This window comes from Melampsora larici-populina, assembly GCF_000204055.1.
Source record: "Melampsora larici-populina 98AG31 unplaced genomic scaffold MELLAscaffold_48, whole genome shotgun sequence".
Classification (NCBI taxonomy): Eukaryota; Fungi; Basidiomycota; class Pucciniomycetes; order Pucciniales; family Melampsoraceae; genus Melampsora; species Melampsora laricis-populina.
The window spans coordinates 485173-501337 of record NW_006768812.1 but is presented as its reverse complement, the minus strand read 5'-3'; the positions used below and the strand labels follow the sequence as shown (position 1 = coordinate 501337).

The following is a 16165-nucleotide window of genomic DNA, read 5'->3' as shown; positions in this document are numbered from 1 at the left end:
CTCTCACTTTGTGAAATGTGAAAATTTTCACAAGTTTTTTTTGGGGACATTTTGAGAACACATCTGGAATGACAAATGTCATTGTTGAAGTGCTCCATCCCAACACTGGCCATGCATGAGACTCTTAACTCATTTGTGATGATGAAAGATTTGAACCTTTTTGAACCAGGAACAAGGGAATTGAGAACATCTCCAGTGTGGCAAGATAAAAAAAACCCTAATCATGCTTATTCTATAGCCATAGCGTCATCTTCCAAGTTGAGTTCTTGCACAAAGCCCTGGAAAGTTATAAAATGGGTCAGGAAATATCCACCTGATGAATATTATGGGAACTCACTAGATTATTCAGCTGTACTATTGAGAGTGTTGGACAAGCAATACCAAACGTTCCTGCTGTGTTAGGTTGTACAACAAGCTGGCCAATCACCTTGTGACATGGAACAATGTGATACTCCCCATGCAAAACATATATAACTGTTGCATTCAGCAACAGTGGCAAGGAAGAATATGGGTCCTTGTGCTTGTCTTCAGCATTTAGATACTTCAGTGATCTCACCACTAGAACCGGCTGGGTGACATCAGGGAGCTTGACAATGTCTGTGATAGTACCAACGCTTTGACATGAGTCCAACAAGTATGAGATGTAGCTGTTCCCAGGGGTTTTGTTGTATGTACTGTGTGGCTTGTTAGAGATGACTAGGCTTGTAGTGATATCAAATGTGGATGCTGAAGTCTGGTCAGGCCCAAGAATCCCAAGTTTCTGGAGGGCATCAAATGCTTCAGGGTTGAGTTTTTTGGTGGTCCATTTGGTTCGTTGCTTTTGTTGCAGGCATTCTTTGATGATAGGATCAGCCTCAATGGCAGGATGGCTGTTGTGGATCATCGCTTGAAAGAATCCACGCATTGAATGCTGTTTGAGCAAAGTCTCACCCACTTGTCCTACTCAAACAACATCAAGGTCAGTTGCTGCATCCTACTTGCACTAAGGAGTAAGAAACCCACTTTGATTTCCATTCTTTGAGGTCTGCACAAGGACTCCAATGATACGCTCACCTGACCAGCTAGCTGTGTAAGCTGGAGGCCCAAGCAGTACTGCGGAGATGTGGCCGATATGTTCCTCAAAATGCAAGTTGGGCTTTTTCTTCTTGTGCGGCCATCCTTCCCCTAGTGTAGCTTGATGTTCCTCAACCAAGGTGGTAATCATCTCCCCATCACCATGCTGAAAGGAACGCTGGGTACAAATGTTGCCAATCTGTATGAGCTGAAGAAGGCTAGCTAGGATTTTTGCTGATGTTGATGCAGGATCTCCAACTTTGAAATGAGGTATCCAAGCCAGTACAATGAAGACTTTATATAATGAATGCCATTCAGCAGCTTTGGGAGTCCCTGCACTAGCCATTCCAAAGTTCTTCTGAGGTCGAGTGAGCCAGGAAGGGGCTTTTGCTTGCTTGATACAGAGTTGAAGCAAATCAAGCTCATAAGCCGTGATCTCAGGAATGATGGCTGGAGGCGGAGGTGTAGGTGATTGAGAGCGGTCGGATCCATCGCCATTTTTCTTTCTACCTCTTATTGTATGGTCAGATCCCCCTGATGACGCCATATCCTGATGGAGATTAGAGGATGCAGCCAATCGAGTATCATAAGAATGGCGGGACGGAGGTTGGGGAGGAGGCATATTGCTTGTGGAAGCTGCATCATTGGTTGCAGGTGGACTAGGGGATGCTGATCGAGGTAGCTGCACATCATACTGCCGGTTACTGAATTCCATTTTTTTTCGTTTGGCTTCGAGAGCCTCGCCTGCAGCAGGTACTTGAATATACTGTGTTGAAAAGTCTTTGTACGGACCAAGGAAGATGTTGTGCATGATATCAACTGAAAAGAATTCAACAGCTTGCCAGTATGGCAGCTCATGAAGGATACTATATTGAATTCCCGTTGTCTTTGCCAGTTTAGCTTGCTCACTTGCAGTTTTGAATTGTTCCCATTCTACACCTTTGATCTCAACTCCCTCAGAATTATGGAGTTCAACTTTTGGTGCTGGTGATTGAGAGTGGTAGAGAGTCCGATCTATGTGACAGAGAGAGCAAAAACATGTGGACGAGTGTGAAGTTCCTCCGGTGACCTTTTTCATAGCTGGAACGTCACCATGAATAGGCCATAGTGCAGCCCGGAGGATACGCCCTTTAGGATGGTTCGATGTTGACGTGAAGGTAATGTCGTCCCAGAACTCCGCCATTTCAGTGACTAGAGGTTTGATAAAGTGATTCATTTCCGAGAGTGATGGTTCAGATGGACCTGGCATGATACCATAGATGCAGATGTTCTCTTTTTTATATCGTATTGTTGGTGGTAGATTGAAACAGGTGAGGAGCATGACACCAACTGAAGTCTTTGTTGGTGCATTCTTGCCACCAGGATTGAACCAATCACACCATAATCCGAATACAAGGTTACCTGACCTTGATGTGAAGATGTAGCTGTCTTTCTTAAAGGTTTTCCACAAAGTACCATCCCAAATATCATCCATTCTATCATTGGCTGGTTGCTGACGATGAAGGTGTGCGTCAATTGCTTCTTCAAAGTAATGACACTGGAGCATCTTTCCAAGCCACAAACGTAACGACTGATAGAAGAAAAGCCTGATGGGTTTCTGAACTGTTCCTGATGATATTTCATAGAGAGGAGATTGACAAGGTTCTTTGGGAAGAGTAGTTGACGCTTTCGTAGTAAATTGTGGGACATCACAGAGTGGAGCTGGTGATGAATTGAGTGGTAAAAGTGCTTGAATTGAAGACAAAGCACAACAGAATGGGCAACATATTTGTGATTGGATGGTTGTCTCAAGTTTCAAAATCTTGAAAAGTGCAGGAAGGCCGAGGGGGATCTGGTTCCAAACTTTCTGTTTGGTTGTTGGATCTTGTGCAAGCTTGTGTTCGTATTCTGACTCTCTAGCTTTGGCAAGACTTTTTCGACAAGCTTTGACCCCGACGTTATGAAAGAGGTGTTCCTTGGCCACTTTGAACATTTCTTGCATGCAGAGAGGGTCCTGCAAAAATCGACGTGGGGTAGAAATAGTAAAGACTGTGTGGCCACGCTCTAGGCGTGGAGCTTTTGGGTCACGAGAAACCATAACAACTTGGTTGTCTTCATCTTCTCTGGCTCGTTTGTTACTTTGAATCGCTGTGGCAGCTCCAATTGGGGGCACTGTTGGGGCCAGTAGGGTATGGCTGGTTGAAGCAACAGGAGTATTCGAAGGGCCTCCCTGAAAAACGCAATGGTGGGGTCAGAAATGCTCAAAGCTTGGAATGAAAGATGATTGGGTTATCGTACTATTGATGTAGAGGGCTGGGCCAATGTATATGGTAGAGTTCGAGGTGGCGGATGGTTGCTGGGGATGGGAAATGGTGTGGTGGTTTCCAATAGTCTGTTGATTTTGGAAAGGTGCTTTGGATATCTTGTTCGACTGAACAATTGGCCTTTGTGGACATTACCCATGGTCTCAATTGTCTTTTGTGAGCATCTCAGCTGGGTGCATGAACACAAGATATGAAGGGGACCCAGGGCAACAGCATGGGATCCCAGAGTGAGTGGCATACTGTGGCAAAGATGTGAAGGTGTAGTAGGTAAGTGGATGGTGTTGGTGGGGAGTGGTGCAGCTAGGTATCAGAGCCCAAAAGAGGTCAAAAGGTTACATGTTACATGTCTGAACACATGTAATTCTCTTTGTGTAAGTGGTATTAGGGTTAGGGTGACATAGTACATTGAGTACTATAGTGGTTTTTTGGAGGCTGTGTTCAACATTGCAGACAGTATTGGGACGTTACATCATTTTTTGTTGTCATTGTGGATACATCTTTGTTATTCACCTTACAGTTGTGGTTGCAACATGAAGCACACCAAGCCAACAAGCAGTAGTTACAAACTTTTGGTATAAGGTACATTGGTTTTTTTAGAAATGAACAGCACAGCGCACAAACAAGCAAAAAAAGATGAAAAACTATTCGAGGCCTGCTTGAGGCATCATTGTCTGATTACCAGTAGAAACTGGATGAAATGGGCAGTCATATGGGTTATCAAGGTATGGAGCACCTGTCAGCACAGGCCTCATCTGACAGAAGGTGGCCAAGTCTCTTTGCATGGCTTGAGCAAGCAGGAGTTTTGAACACTCCTTGGGATGCCATTGATCCAAATTTGAGGGGTCATTCATCCCAGCATTTGCTAAACCATCTGATGAATCAAATCCTTCAGGGAAAAGAGCTTCACGTATGAGCCTGAGCAAAAAATCCTGCGTGTGTTTCCAGAATGGCTCTTCAATAGGATGTTCCCCTTGAATTCGGGTGACTAGGACAAGGAAATGCGGAAGCTTGCAGAGTCCAAACCGTTTGGGATCGCGAGGAAAAAGTAAAAGTCCCTTGACGCCAGAGGTGAGAAAGGCAACCAAGTAGCCGAATGAAACTGGTGGAATCTGGCCCGCACCTACTGACTTGGTGAGGTTATCATAATCCGCGTCAAGTTGTTCGTGTTGCTGTTCAGGCGCTTGGAAGAGCTGTTCGACATGACGAAGCCGGGCTTGCAAACTAGCAAGAGCCTCCAAAATGCCATAAATTTTGGTCACCAATTCCCACATGGCAATAACACACTCGCGTACAGTAGTACTACTGGTACATAGTTGAAGCTGATGATAATGATGGGCGGCCCTGAGACCATTGGCAATTTTGATGTTGGGACACGAATCCGGAGTAACTGCTGGCGGCGGTTGGGAATCCACGTTCTCCATCTTGCAGTATGCAACAGCCGCGAGAACATATCACACACCCTGATCTATCTTAGGTGTCGAGCTGTGGCAAAGAACCCCGAGGATCTCGTGCACATACTGGGTGTGCGCATCCTCATTGGTGGGACCCTTCTTGATAAGTTCCGTGTTGTCGAGGCGAAATATGTCTGCTCGGTGCCATGGCGCCTCAGCAGCACATTGAAACAGGCGCATATCTACATAGTAATATGATGGATGTCAGCATTCTCTAATGATGCGGTTCACAAAAATGCTAACTTACTTGGATCCTTGCTAAGCCATGTATGGACACACAGCTTGCTTTTGGGCAAGATCTTGAAAGGTGGTGTGGGTGAAGCTCCCACCTCCAACGCCGCGTTGTCGGTTCCTCATTTCCTCAACCGCAACAAGCCCAGTGCCGCGTGATAGATACCTGAGACATTGCTGTTGTCGATAACCTTTTTCTCCACAGTCATCTTGGTTACCTTGAAGGGCGCGGTGTTGTCAACCACCCAAATTGAACGGGATAGTGATACCTGCCAAACATCAGGGTTAATTGGGATCGGTACGCCGCCTGGTGGAATACCTCCAGGTGGGTTGATTAGAACCGCTGATGAGGCCTGGTAAGATGTGGAGGCATCTTTCGCAGGGGCCTTGTCATGTAGTGACTGCCTCATGTTAGGGGATAGAGACGAAGGAGATGACTCCTGAGGTATCGTGGGAATCAAACCAGGTGAACCCAAGGGTGCAGGGGGCTCAGCCAGTGATTGGTCTGGAATACACGTGGTGAGTGTAGTCTGGGCTTGAAATGGCAATTCTTTCGCCATGGCTTCGATCGTGTGCGGCGTGGTCGCCTCTTGTGGTTGCAAGGCCGTTGCAGCCTGCAATAAATTTGTAGCTGGGTGGGGGGCCTCGTCTGGCCCCCTCATAGAGAGTTCCCCTGGAGATGGGGGTTGGGGAGTTGGCACGACTGCAGAGGGCGGCTGAGCCGAAGCGCCGTCTACAGCAGGAGCTGGAAGATCCGAAGGGGCGGATTGGACCCTCTGACCTTGCACAAAATCTTTGATGGTCTGAAACTTGGTCTTCAGGAGCAGATCGTAGCTCGGACTGGCCCAGTAAGCCTCAGCTCGTGACAACATGACCCATCGGCGGAACAAGCCTTCAAACCCGTTTGGGCCCCTTCGAAATCGTTGGGGGACCTTGTTTTTCTAAAGGTGCAAGTCTAATTCATTGACAAATAAACCCCACGAGCCATCTTCATCAAGTTCAGAGACTGTGAGCCGGAGGGGATGATCGAAGAATAGCGCGAATTGATCAGTTGCAGTTCCAATTGGGATGTTGGTTGGTAGACGTAAATGGTCTTCAATCAATGTGATTTCTCATTCTAGGTCCTCAGGGAGCTCGGAGTATCCTTCGTCAGAAGACTGGCTGTCCTCCGTTGCGCAGGCTTTGTTGGCAGCGGGAAGGGAGGTTGCCTCGGCCGGTGCTGGCCCATCAGCATATGGTTGTGCGAGGGGCGCATTGGGCGCGACTGAATGGGGAATGCCTCGAGGAGGAACCATCTGCCCAATGAGTTTCTCCCCGTGTTTCAAGGCCGTCAGCAGGGGATTCAAACAATCGTGCAAGTCACAAAGATCCTGCGGGCCAAATCCTGGGGTGTTCCTTACACCTTGGAGCTATGAAAACATCAACGAGTATGCGTCGAGTCCCCGCCGCAGATTCGTAAGCAGTTTGCTCTGATGGGGGGCCGTGTCCCACGTGGCTTTGACATAATGCGAAATCGAGAGGTGAACACTACGATCAGGTGGCATTTCAAAAGGTTTCGAGAATAGGGTGTAGAATGGATCCGAAGGATTCGCGGTCATTGGAGGATACCAGCTTGGGTGCTGTGCAAAATCCAGGATGTCACTGCTGATGCGGCGAAAACCGCCTTCCGCTCGCTTGAGCTCAGGGTTTTTAGCTGGCGGTGGAGGTGAGGGGACACGAGCCGGAGGCAAGGCAGGTTTTGAGGGCCGGCGTCTTTTTGCAGGGCGTTCAGTCCGGCCGCCGGAAGTGTCGATTGCTTTGAGGATCCCAGCCTGCTTGGCTGTCCGGCTGGGATTCACTAGTTTCTGGGTGTGATCCGAGAAGTTGGAAGTTTTAGGGAACTTGCCGCCCTGAGTGGTCGATTCCTTCGGTGTCTTCGGGGTCAACTTCTTCTGAGGCTCCTGCAAGCACGCGTTGGCCGAAGGGGTTTGAAATTGCGTGGGTGTTGGTACGGAGGGAAGAATCGTATTCGTATGGTTGGCAGAGGATTTGCGTAGAGACGCGCGTCTCTTGGCCGGAGGTTCGTATTCCTCGTCGGCTTCCGGTGATTCGGGGCAAAACTCCTCCTCTTCACCGGAAGGTTCGTCGCCGTCGTCAGATTCGGCAGCTTCCTCTGCCGGCATTTCAGGCCGGAAGAGAGGCGTTTGGGGTGGTGGGTTGCCCATCGGTTCATCGGCGTCTTCGTCCTCCATGGTCACCCCTAGTACCTGTACCAGGGAGTTCCGCTCGTTGCGGTACGTGCGGTTCTTGATACCTGTGACTCAAAAATTGGAATGTCAATAAAAGAAATACATGGGGTGAGTCCTTGTCACTTACTTTCAAGGACGCCCTCAATATGATACCCAGTGTCCCTCAGAGACTCAAAAATATCGTTGGTGACCTTTTGTTCCTCCAAAGAAGCGGCAATCCAATCGCGTTGATGAATCAACATTCTTTGGAAGGACTCGATGTCCAAATGGTACGTGACACCATTCAACAACAAGGCCTGCGTGCTGGTGAGGATCACTGAAAATGTTCACCGTCAGCGCGTGTCGGCGAGGTGTACATTAGTAGGTGTACTCACGCTTCTTGTCCTCCTCAGCAGCGTTCGTTTGCTCATTGCCCTCTTTTTGGGAATCCACAGGCAACCGGGCTTCCTCGTCCTTGTCTTCTTCGGAGCTCAAGGAGCTTTTGGTATCATCATCGTCGTCATCTCCATCGTGCGTGGTGCGCGTAAGAAGCACCAGGTTGATCGTTTTCCCCCGGTGTTGAGGTCGCTGTCCGACACTTCCGAGCATCGAATTTAACCTGTAAAGTTTGAACAACACGCGGTCAGTTTCAAAATCAAGCTAGTTATAAGCAAAAGTTTCATGAAAACAATCGAGAAAACGTACGTGGGGTGGGAAAACGAAACGGAGAGGCGTGGGAATGGGTATTAGGGGATTGTCGTTAGATAACCTGAAACGAGGGGTGGCGGTGAGAGTTTGAGGCGTGGGGCGGGAGAAAGGGATCGACGGAAAGGTACGGTTGATAGTTGGTTACAGGTGGATTGGGGTTTCATCGAACCACGAGGAAGGAATAGTGACCCGGCCCGGGTCACGACCCGGTGCGGTACCGCTGCTAAGCCGCAGCAGTTGGGTAGATGATCTACCTTGTCACCAAACATACAGTATGACAACCCCGTTCTCCTTGTGCGGGTATTTTAGTTAGATCCTGATCTGCTATCCGGACGGGTATTCCAGCCTAAACGGGGCCGCCAAGTCGCAACTTGGCGGGCCCGATCACACTACTACGGGTATTCATAGCTTGACGAGGCCGCCAAGTCGCAACTTGGCGGCCCCGTTAGCCTCACACGGGTATTTCAGTCAGACCGGGGCCGCCAAGTTGCAACTTGGCGGCCCCGTTTCCCTCAAACAGGTATTTCCGTCAAACATCAAGGCCGCCAAGTCGCAACTTGGCGGCCTTGGTGCAGGTATTTTTGGATACCTTCATCATCAATCAGCGCTCACCATTGTAAAAAAATGACATCGGGGTTCACTCAATGATTCCCAATGCATTCTTCATCAACAGATATCCTTGTGGATGAATAATGCATTGGGAATCATTGAGTGATCAATGAATCACTCAATAATTCCCAATAACATTCTGCTGAATACACAGCGTGTAATCTGTCTGACACTGACCAATGATCACCATTATTCAAAATAATGAACTTTTGAAGTAATAGTAGACTGTTGTTATGATTGAAACAACAGTCTACCATGACATGTATTGTGCATGTAATGCTGAACTATTTGTTCCAGGGGGATTAACCACCCATCATCAGTCAAAACACTTAAGTGGTAAGAAATGTGAACAGTTTGAACATCCTGTTCAATGGAGTATTAAATTTATCTGTTCTTCATGTGCTGAATGAACCCGAAGAGCATTCCAACTCCACCAATGATATACAACTTTACGTACTGAAAGGAAGGTGTATACACTACTTCCAGATGGGGAATTGCGGAGAGAAAGGAAATACAACATCCTAACTCTCAAATGAACCTTGAAGTAAAGGATTATCTTAATTACCAAACATGACTTGCCAATTGATTTCAGGATGACTTGACCCATGTAATTATCATGACTTGCCTATATTGATCCCTTTAAAAGTGCTTGATATCATGCAGCCACCATTTCGAAGTGGATTTCAGTCATGTACAAAACTTTCTCCAATATCTCTTCAATCCAAACCTCTGAATCCACCTCTGCTAGCGCATACCAATCTGCTTGATTTAACATTCCTCATTCTGAAGTCTACTCAATCAAACAACTTCACCTCATCACAATTTCTTCAGCAGTTTTACACATCATCTAGTGACAATGAACAGGAGTGAAGCGGAAGAAATTCAAAGAATCCTTGAAAGAAACTCTATTCTTTACGCATATGCACAAAAAATTAGATTAGCTCAAGATCTTTGGGAGCGCAGAATTCGGCTCATCCAGCTTCAAGAAGAGGTTGAAGGACAAGTTCCAGCCATCAGTGTTATTGGGTTGATTCAAATGACCCGTCATTTCAAGGATGTTGTAAAGGAAGCTAGAGAATTTCTTTTCACCTATTGATGCTTATTTGGCGCAGCAGTCAAAATTCAACCAATGGATTTCAATGTAAGTTCTCATTTGTCCCATAATAATTTGCAAGGATTGTATGGCTACTGAATATATTAAAAGTTTGTTGCCCCCTTTGCATTTTCAGCAATATTAATGGCAGTATGACCCCTGGCGTAGACGCAAACACAGTAGAATCTATTCCCTTATGAACCAGGAAGAGTTTGGCAATATTTAGCTCAATATACGTCATATGCTTGTTTTCTGCTTTGCAACTTTGGTAACATCAATCCTTCAGAGCCCAGAAATTAGCAAAGATAAATGAAATTGATTGCAACATGGAAACAATTGGACATGAGCTCAACCATCACAGAATTGATGACTTTCTTCCATTTATTTCTCCAACCAACTTTAGTTTCCTTCTGGCCTTTTTTACTCTGAACCAGCTTGTTGATTAGAATGGAGGAAGTTTTTTTTGTCACAGTTTGAATTTCACTTTCTTCCTACTCAAGTGTTGAGTTTTATCTATTGAAATACTTCAAGAATCACCTCTACCAGCCTAGGAAATTGTCCTCTAGCCCACCTACATGTAGCCAGTGCCTGCAATGAGCTACACACTGGCCTCCTCCAGTTTTTTGCCACTGCTCTTTATTTGCCTCATTTTTTGTGAGACCCACTTGGATTTGCAAACATTCCAAAACATGATCCTGGACAAAGGGAAAATTTTTCCCCTGAAGAAAACCAATCCCACTGCTCAAAATTATTTCCTCCTGCTAACCAAAATCTTTCAACTATTCCTTACATTTTAAATCACTGATTCTCTTCTCCTCAAATCAACTTGGAGGAAGAAAACTTCATATTGACATTTTGGACATATCACCTTGATCAGCTTGATTATAACCTCTCTATATATATATCTTAACCCCACAGTTTCCAAACACAGAATCGACTGATGGAAGGAAACACAGGTATTTTCATTCAAATTAACCTTGCTCATCAACTTAGCTCATCCACTAATTTGACACATATTATATGTATTACACCTTGTAGATACTAGCAATGCGTCGGGCTCTGGAACTGGAGCTGGAGCTGGACCTGCTGGGCCAGAAATTGATCCCATCATGAATCAAATAAATGGTAAGGGCAGCTGTTCTTCAAGTGTTTTGGGTTTCCCACCACTCAGCTGACATCTCCATACATGTACCAACCTTTTTCACAGACTATCCAGAAGAGGAACCTGGACTCACTTTTGAACAACGTGTGGCTCTTCAGATTGCCAAGGAACGGGACACCCAACGGAGACAACAACAGCGGAAAAACAAATCTGACGGACAGCGTGCTAGGAAAGAGCCCAATACAGACGATATCAAGCTTGTAGGACTCACCTCTGCTCTACAAGAGTGGGCTAGGGCCCTGCTTGGTCTACCTCAACAATCCAGTAGCACCTCTTCAAAAATCACTGCTGCTGCTGTACTCCAACGCCACCTTCCAGCTGAAGCTACTGCTGAAGAGGTTGAGCACTGGACTCAATATTCTACTAAACGAACTGAATATTTAGACCTCAATATCAAACAGAAGATGGACGAAATTTTTTCAAAAAACCCCTCTGCAACTGAAACTGTCAAGCATGTCACCAAAATCAAAGTGACCAAGGAAGCCGTTCAGATGTTCTTGAAAGCATTTCCACCTGAAAAATTTGTATCTCAAGTAGCCCATTCAACAGCCTCCATCACCACCTACAATGCTACTCGTTTATCTTCAGCTGAATCCAAATTTTCTGAATGTGGCTTCTCTCAAATCACTTTCCAATGGACCAGCGCAGCCAAAACCCCTTGGAACATGGCAATGTTAGACACCTTAATTACTACCTGGTTAGATTGTTACCATGCTCGAGGTGTACCATCCGGCTTCCTAATTGACTCCACTTTCAATATTACACTCGAAACCAGGAACATACTTGTCCGCTGGGTTACAAACAAGCGCAGAACCTATCACGATGAGGAGAAGGAGAAGAAGTTGGTCTCTACCCCTGGCGGACCTGAACAACTGGTCAAGAAAAAACTTTCAGCCAAGGAGAAAGCAGCTTTGAAAGCCATGAGGAAAAAGGTAGAATCCCCACATTATCACCCCTTGTGAAGGCTCCATACTGACTTGTGGAAGTGCAGCTTTGTGAAAAAAGGGCTGCAGCAGTAGAGCCCTACTTTTGTACATTTGTGGGTCCATTCAAAGTACTACTCAGCTCCCAAGAGGTTCATTATGAGACAGAGATGGACCCAGAAAAGCCTGGCAAATTTAGGAAGGTCAAGCTCAACTGGCGGTCACCATTGCTGGACGAATTGACCACTCTGGCTGATAGTGCTGCTCCCAAGAGGGAGAAGACTGACAAAGGCAAAGAACGCCTCAAAGAATTTTTCACATCCAGAGGGGAGTATTCCCCACATGTTCCTGATCCTGAAGATCAACTTCCTCCTAAGGCTCTGCCAAAATGCCTCATCAAGGAATCAATACTGAGTGAGGGTATTGATGAGATCACCATTGATAGTTTGGAGTTGTCAGAGACCCCAGTGGATCTCCAATCAGCCATTGAGGTTTTGAGAAAGAAGCTTGGAAAAGGCAACTTCATGACAGTTTCTTCTTGATTTGCTGCTCAGGGACTTCACTGCCCGCATATTAACCTCGGATTGGGAAATCCGAGGCGTTCTCGGATCTGAAACCCCGGACAGAAGCTATCCAAGGTAATCTTGGGCGCATAATGATACCTCGGACAGAAACCTCGGATAAGATCTGTCCGAGGATTTGCATCTGACGATACCTCAGATCTCCCGATCCGAGGCATCTATGTTGGTGGTGCTTGTGTTAAGTTAGAAGTTTTCACTTTTGTTCTTATCATATTTGGAATAGCTTTTCTCTTTGTTTACAAATCAGTCTCAGTTCCATATGCCAAAATGTGATTCAACCTCATGTCAACACACATGTAACGTACAACAAGCTGCAAGAGTCAAGCACGTGTGACAAAGGAATTATGACACTGTAATTACAGTCATGGGTGTCACAGCTTGTGAAACCTGTGCCACCTATGATTGTAATTACAGTTATCAAATAGTTGACAATGAATCAACCTTGCCCTTCTGACATAGCTTTAACTGCCAAATGACCTGCAGTCCGCCAAACTGATCATCAACATAGTTTGGAATTTCCAGGTGGCTCACAGTTTGACTAGATCATTTCCACAGCTGCCACCACCAAAATAACACCATGGGTATGTTGCTTGCGCTTCTTCATTTCCTTATGCACATGAATTAACAAGGTTACATCCTACTCAGCATCGCTGTCCGCAAACCCTGACCCAGAAAGGCTCAATGATGGCAAACCCAAAAGTCGAAAAGCCAAAAATCGCTCTTATGCCAAAATACTACCCAAATCAAATGGCTCAACCTGCAAATCTATGGCTGAGTTCACACGATTTCTACTGGGCCACACCAAAGATAATCCACACTTCCCCAACCCCCCAACTGATCACCAAATTATTACACTACAACCTCTATCAAAGGAAGACATAATGAATGATGACTCAGTCTTTGTCAACTTCAGCTCTGAAAATCACCCAAATCCATTGGACTGGAGCGTATTCAAGACCCTTCTGTACATTGATATGGCCAACAAGCAAATTGAAGGTCCTTTTACGTTTGATTGGGAAGCTGAGGAAGGTGAAGATGCTGCATGGAATCAAGTTATGATTTTTTTAACTGTGAAGCATTGGATGTTTTCCAGAAGGGCATCTGCATTTCAAAAGTTTGGACTTGATGTTGAATGGGAGAAGGAGGTTATTTATATTGGAATTGTTACTTGCTGGGTTATTGGACAAAATGAAGAATGGAAGAATAAGTTTGACACACCAGAGAAGATTGCACAACGGGAGCGCAGCAGGAAGCGACGAGATGTAAGTTTCAAAACGTTTTGAGAACCTGTCAAGTTTCCATACATGTACTGAACCAGTCTATAGCTTTGTGTATATCGTTGATCTACCATCAATGAATACTTAAAGGACTTCATCGACCTCCTTCCCGCTACCACCTGTTGTTCAGATACTGAGGATGATGGACATGGTCAACAGCGCTCAATTCGGCCAGAATGGCGCAGTGTCGCATATGGAGAGTGGCTTCATAAGATTGATAACCTTTCTTATAATCATCAAGCCAATGTTAAGTTGAGAGCTGTAGCAGCTCGGAGGTTCGATACGCGACGTCAGGTGGGCAACAAGATCAATCCTTTGGCCAAAGTGTGTGGTAGTCTTCCAGAAAACTGTTATGATAGTGAGTTCTTGAGGCAATGTGGTGAACTGGAAAAATTGGATTGGGGATTACAAGCAACCCCTCGCGTCTTGAAGATGCAGTGCGGGCTGTGTCTGACCTTGTAAATTAAATTAACTCCTCCAACTTAGAAACATATGTTACATGAAGTTTCTCCAAGTCAACATTATTCACTGGGTATCTGGATGCAATAAGATTTTCAACCACACGATCCAAGCCAGGATCCATTGCAAGCTCTATCAGTTGTTGAGAATTTTACATCTGACTGTTGCACAATGAAAATATTGACTAACCTGTGTAAAAACAAGAGACCAGAGGGAAGATGTGGGTACATAATGTATGTAGGAGGTTTTTTTGTTGTTGAACATCAAGAATTTCATAAATGACCAATGAATTTCCTTTGGGAATCTGTATTTGCCAATTTGAAGCCTTAATAATGTCCATTAGTTGAGGGATTTTACCCCCAGAATTTCCACCTTGTAGTGAAAACAGTGTCAAATTATGTCAAACCAGATTTGATTGATAGAAGATCTGGAAAATTTTTGGTTGAGTAAATAAACCACATGGTCATGATGTATACATCTCTGAGGTTCAACAGAGAATGATCTATGGAACTCAAGGTGTAAGAGAGTCTATATTCACACAGCCAAAAAAATTGTTATGATTAGACACTGGGAATTGATTAATCCCAAAGTAGACAATGTAGAATTTACTTATGTTATTTTATAAAATCAATGCTTCAATGGTATGTACATGATTGGCCCAAATGGAACAAAAGAATCAGGCTCTTGCATCTTGTTAACTAATTGAGTACCATTTTGGGTCTATGTAGCCAAATCATTTTACCTGTCTCCCAGAAGTTATATTTCCACTCTTATTCTTAAGGATTTTTGAGCTGAAGAGGTCAAGCCATCCAGGCTTATGAGACTCTCACCACATTATTTTGACAAAACCTTTGATGAGTTCTTGCTCAGGCACTTTTTATGTTGGTCAATGAGTCATATCCTTCATCTGTTAACTTTCTTTTTGCAGGAGAAGGCTTTTTTTGGAAGGTGTTGAGAAGTATATTTGCACATAATACTTGTGTGGTATCTGACAATTACTCAAAACTTCCAGATATTCCGCCAACTTCATGTGTGGAATTTCAGCTAAACTTCATTTCAGTTAATTTTGGAAGAATGTTTGTCTGTTACTTCAGGGCAAACATTGAGATTGGATTGATATTGAACTGGAATTGAATTTGCATTGGATCTGAATTGGATTGAAATTGGATTGAACTGGGTGTACTCACTGGCCTGCCAGTGCCCAGTAAAATGTCACTGTGCTTGAACCTTGCAAAACTTCTAGCAACAAGAACAGTAAAAAATGATTTCATTGTCATCACATCTTTTTCCCTTTTATAAATTCCCAACAATACAAAAAGACCCTAAATTACCTTGTGTGCATTCTTACGATTTACCTTCCAACTTTGATAAAAACTCCAAAAACATCTGTCTTAGCTTTTTGTCTCTGTTAAAACTGATCAGGTGTAAACCGGCCTCAGGCAAAGCACATACAATTCGATTTCACAGTTTGACTTGAGTCATTGTACATGGTCAAGATGCAGAATTGTTACTTGACAGTGGAGCATCTTGCTCTGTGGTGGGGAACCACTACTTAAACAACCTTATTCCTAGTAGTTGGTACCGGGTATTAACAGATTGGAATAGGTGTAAGGCAAAGGACAACAAGGCAGGGGTAAGAGGTGTGGGACACCCATCTCGACAGAGGTCCAAAAAAGTTGGCATCACGGCATCTGCTCATATGAGAGGATGTGCGTCAAGGAAAGCCCAAGGTCCAAGGACCCGCTCGTGTTTTTCTTCTACTTTGTCTCCAGTTGTTTCCCCTCTCGCTGCTGTCCTCTCAGCTCGTTTTTGTTCCCTCAATCCAAAATAAAATCCACGCTTCGACATACACATCAAAAGTTATATACAGTTCTAGATTTCCTTTTTTCTCAATACAATCCTTATCACTTAGAAATCTCTGCTCTTACTTCGTTTCCGTAAAAGCCAGAACTGTCACTTTTTTGTTTCAATCTTATTTATCTTCTATTTTTATCTTTCAATATTTTTTGTTTTCCGCCCACCACCCTCTTGTCAGACAAGGGTTTAAGTTTCAGGCCGCCGTTATCACTTTCTCTTCTCAAAACCGAAGTAGGGGGGCGCTCCAGTGG

At 44.9% G+C, this 16165-nt stretch overlaps 2 protein-coding genes across 2 annotated transcripts; one reads left to right on the top strand and one right to left on the bottom strand.

Moving 5' to 3' along the window:
* Positions 1–6150: 6150 nt before the first annotated feature.
* On the bottom strand, positions 6151–8222 carry MELLADRAFT_110901 (uncharacterized protein; the record flags this gene model as incomplete). The annotated part of the gene is made up of 4 exons (XM_007415071.1): positions 6151–6447; positions 6565–6882; positions 7699–7864; positions 8143–8222. The coding sequence occupies 4 exons, from the start codon at positions 8220–8222 to the stop codon at positions 6151–6153; spliced, it is 861 nt and encodes a 286-aa protein (XP_007415133.1).
* Positions 8223–10595: 2373 nt separating this feature from the next.
* On the top strand, positions 10596–12282 carry MELLADRAFT_92054 (uncharacterized protein; the record flags this gene model as incomplete). The annotated part of the gene is made up of 4 exons (XM_007415109.1): positions 10596–10611; positions 10694–10780; positions 10863–11749; positions 11809–12282. The coding sequence occupies 4 exons, from the start codon at positions 10596–10598 to the stop codon at positions 12280–12282; spliced, it is 1464 nt and encodes a 487-aa protein (XP_007415171.1).
* Positions 12283–16165: the final 3883 nt, after the last annotated feature.